At 48.1% G+C, this 3376-nt stretch overlaps 1 protein-coding gene across 1 annotated transcript in view; it reads right to left on the bottom strand.

The window, feature by feature from the left end:
• Positions 1-2340, bottom strand: part of LOC106820059 (E3 ubiquitin-protein ligase UBR2-like) — a gene marked incomplete at both ends in the record, with an annotated part of 4215 nt that extends 1875 nt beyond the window's left edge. Inside the window, one exon of the mRNA XM_014824617.1 lies at positions 2157-2340. Coding sequence (XP_014680103.1) covers positions 2157-2340 — 184 coding nt within the window. The remainder of the gene's footprint in view (positions 1-2156) is intronic.
• Between the last annotated feature and the right edge of the window lie 1036 nt (positions 2341-3376).

Raw genomic sequence — 3376 nt, 5'->3', positions numbered from 1 at the left:
ATTCAAAAACAACTACGATTCCAACAACTACTACCGATGCAAACAACAGACAACATCACAACAAATTGCCGCAGTGTGACAGCGGGGGGGGGGGTTTGCGGATCTGGGTGTCTGGTGTGTCCTGCGGGATAAATTCATTTGTGGATAGGCAAGAGCGTCTTATACATAAGTCTTCTTTAGTTCTTGTTGACTTTCGTATCGCCAACATTCTGTAACAGAAGTATATCAGCTACACTTTCCACCCACCTTAATTCTCTATTGCTTTTGCCAGACACATTGTGCATTGCAGGTTGGCAGCAACCAATTAATGATTAGAGCGTCGCCAGCCAATGCGCGGCTCCCGTGTCTTTTGCACTACCACAGGAGCACTCCTGATCTCAGCCTTCAGGGGTGCGTATAAGGACAGATGCTTTAGAAAATAATATGATTTAAACGAAGCGTAAACCTTGTTGCAAGCAAACATTTGTCGGGCCTTTGCCAATTAAACTGTGCAACTGTAGCCTCACCATCTCACACAGGTATGGGCTCTAATAATAGCAAAAAGCAGTGTCAGTCGTTTGTTAACCAGTCAACAAATTCAATTGGTTTAACCCTCCTCTCGAGGGTCAACAAACGAGTTATTCCGAACACTTCACATCTTCGCACTGTCAGTGGAAAGTACTCATTTCATTCGTGCGGCTCCTTCTCAATAAAAGCCATAATAAGACGTGGCCATTAGGTCACCGCTGAAACAAATAAAGTTTTTCAATCCTTATGCTCTCAGAAGAATGCTCCTCAACACAATCTTCGCCCTGTTGCCCCCATTGACCTTTTGACCTTGACCCTCCAATTTCCGAGCACAGTGATGGCTTTTCCTAGCCATGGATTGCCTATACACCGACTATCATGAGCCATAGGTCGAAGCCGTTTAGATTTGTGCCGCGAACACTTCCTGCATTTCCTCCCTATACCTTAAGCTTAAGCGAGGAGAATGTTCCCCCTTCCTCTTACACCTCTGTAACCTTGACCATTTGACCCCTCAGCTTCAGAACATCCCAACTCGGTTTCGCGATTCACCCCCCACGTCCCGAAATAGTGACCGTACCGTGAGCGGTTCAAGATTTGTGCCCAACTGTTGACCGGACGGCATGGACTGCTACGCACGGCACGGCCGGACGGCTACCCCGGCGCTCCCGTGATGTGGGTACCGGAGACGAAAACGAAACTCATGCTGATTCTACAAGCTGCCACCCGACTACGTCAGAGACGCTAACACAGCAACAACAGTCAACACTCCCACCCCCTACAGCAACAACAACTACGATAACAGACACAAGAGCATGGTGATGGCACACAACTATGAAGACATGGAAGTCCATGCATGTCATAGAAAATATTTAAAGCACATATATTGACCTGAGTTTAGCATCCAGGTTTATGCGATCTGCAAACACGTATACCAGCGAATATACGGTCAAAATGTACCTGAATCTATAAGCGACACAATAGCCCTAATTCTATGACTGACACCATACCTAAAATGCGTATCGACTGACACCTTAACGTCAGTCTAACTTGTCCGAGTCTCCCGGTGACACCGATACCCGAAGTCTACCGTGCACAGCGTACTGCCTGGATCTACCGGTGACACGTACCAAGTCGACGGTGACACGGTACCCGAGTCTACGGTGACACGGGTAACCCGGACGATCTACGGTGACACTCGTGCCCGAGTCTACGGTTGACACGGTGCCCGAATCTACGGTGACACGTGCCCAAGTCTACGGGTCACACGTACCCAAGGTTCTACCGGGTGACCGTACGTGCCCGAGTTTACGGTGACACGTACCCGAGTCTACGGTCACACGTACCCGAGTCTACGGTGACACGTGCCCGAGTCTACGGTCACATGTACCCAAGTCTACGGTGACACGTGCCCAAGTCTACGGTGACACGTGCCCGAGTTTACGGTGACACGTACCCGAGTCTACGGTGACACATACCCGAGTCTACGGTGACTCGGGCCCGAGTTTACGGTGACACGTACCCGAGTCTACGGTGACACGTACCGGAGTCTACGGTGACACGTGGCAGTTTACGGTGACACGTGCCCGAGTCTACGGTGACACGTACCCTAATCTACGGTGACACGTGCCCGAGTCTACGGTGACACATACCTGAGTTTGCGATGAGCTGTGTGATCCAGCCGAGCACCCGCAGGGCGAAGTTCTGGTGCGCGACGATGCTGTGGTGCATGACGTGTACCTTGAGCGGCTGTGTGTGCCGGCCCACGTTCCTGCCCACCACCTTGCCAACCATCTCGCACTGCTGTTGGCTGTTGTTCATCACCGCCGCCCGACCCTGCGTGAGACGCACGTGCCACAGGACAGCGCTGCTTTAGAAGATGGTATGGTTTAGCAAGAATACTGTCGTCGTCGCTGTCACCCGCATCCTTCACTGCTTGACGTCAACAACTAGAGTTGCTCCCAAAGTTGTTATCGTCGCCGTTATTGTTGTGTAATGTTAGATTCAATTACTTTTTCACTGTCGTATTTGTGGTGCGTCATAGGTTGATGCAGTGGGCTATTTAGGAAGGTGGTCCCACGTAAAGGGGTTCAGATGACCAGCAGAATCTTAGGCCTCATTGTCAGAAACATCATAAATAGTTAGGATATAATAAATCTACAAGCGAAGTGAAGTGCAAAAATTATGATTAGTTTAGACTCGTGATAGTCACAACTATTTACAATGTTTCTGATAACGGACCCCTGGTCGATGACGCTGCATACCACAGCAGACGATATTCAATTGAGGGCTTGTTGCTTAATCAGTTCTAAGACGTTGGAAGTGCAGATGAATATGATCAGCTAGTTCTAGTATAATTATTACATTATTACCTCCGCCAAGGGGTTGGCAGGAGGTTATGTTTCTTCACAAGGCGTGTGTTTCGTTGTTTGTGCAGGGTCTGGCGGGTTGGGTTGCGCACGGTTGGTTTTGTGCCGTTGTTTGTTGTGGACAGATTGTCATAAAAGTTTTCAGGAAGTGGGTCAGAAATATGGGTGGCTGGGCGGGCTTTTTTTAAAAACTTTTCTCGGGAAAATTTTGGATTGTCTTTAAAAGGGAAAAATTTTTTGGTGTGATCCAATCCCAATGTAATTATATTAAATTTTCAGGGATAGCGTCAGAAATGCGGGGAAACTTATAATGACTTACATTCTTAGCGGGGGTGAATCGGATCCAATTAATTATTTAATTATATTTAATAAAAACATTGTTCCACAGTCAGAGAGAATTGAGCGTGCCTTGGCGGAGGTCCTGCGCTCTCCGAGTGCTCTAGTTGTATTAATATCGATATTATACTTTATGGATCCATGCAGAGTGGGAACGCACTCAAAGA

Source organism: Priapulus caudatus, unplaced genomic scaffold, assembly GCF_000485595.1.
Source record: "Priapulus caudatus unplaced genomic scaffold, Priapulus_caudatus-5.0.1 Scaffold6172, whole genome shotgun sequence".
Taxonomy (NCBI): domain Eukaryota; kingdom Metazoa; phylum Priapulida; class Priapulimorpha; order Priapulimorphida; family Priapulidae; genus Priapulus; species Priapulus caudatus.
Note: the sequence above shows the minus strand (reverse complement) of the source record. Positions and strands in the feature narration are given on the sequence as shown.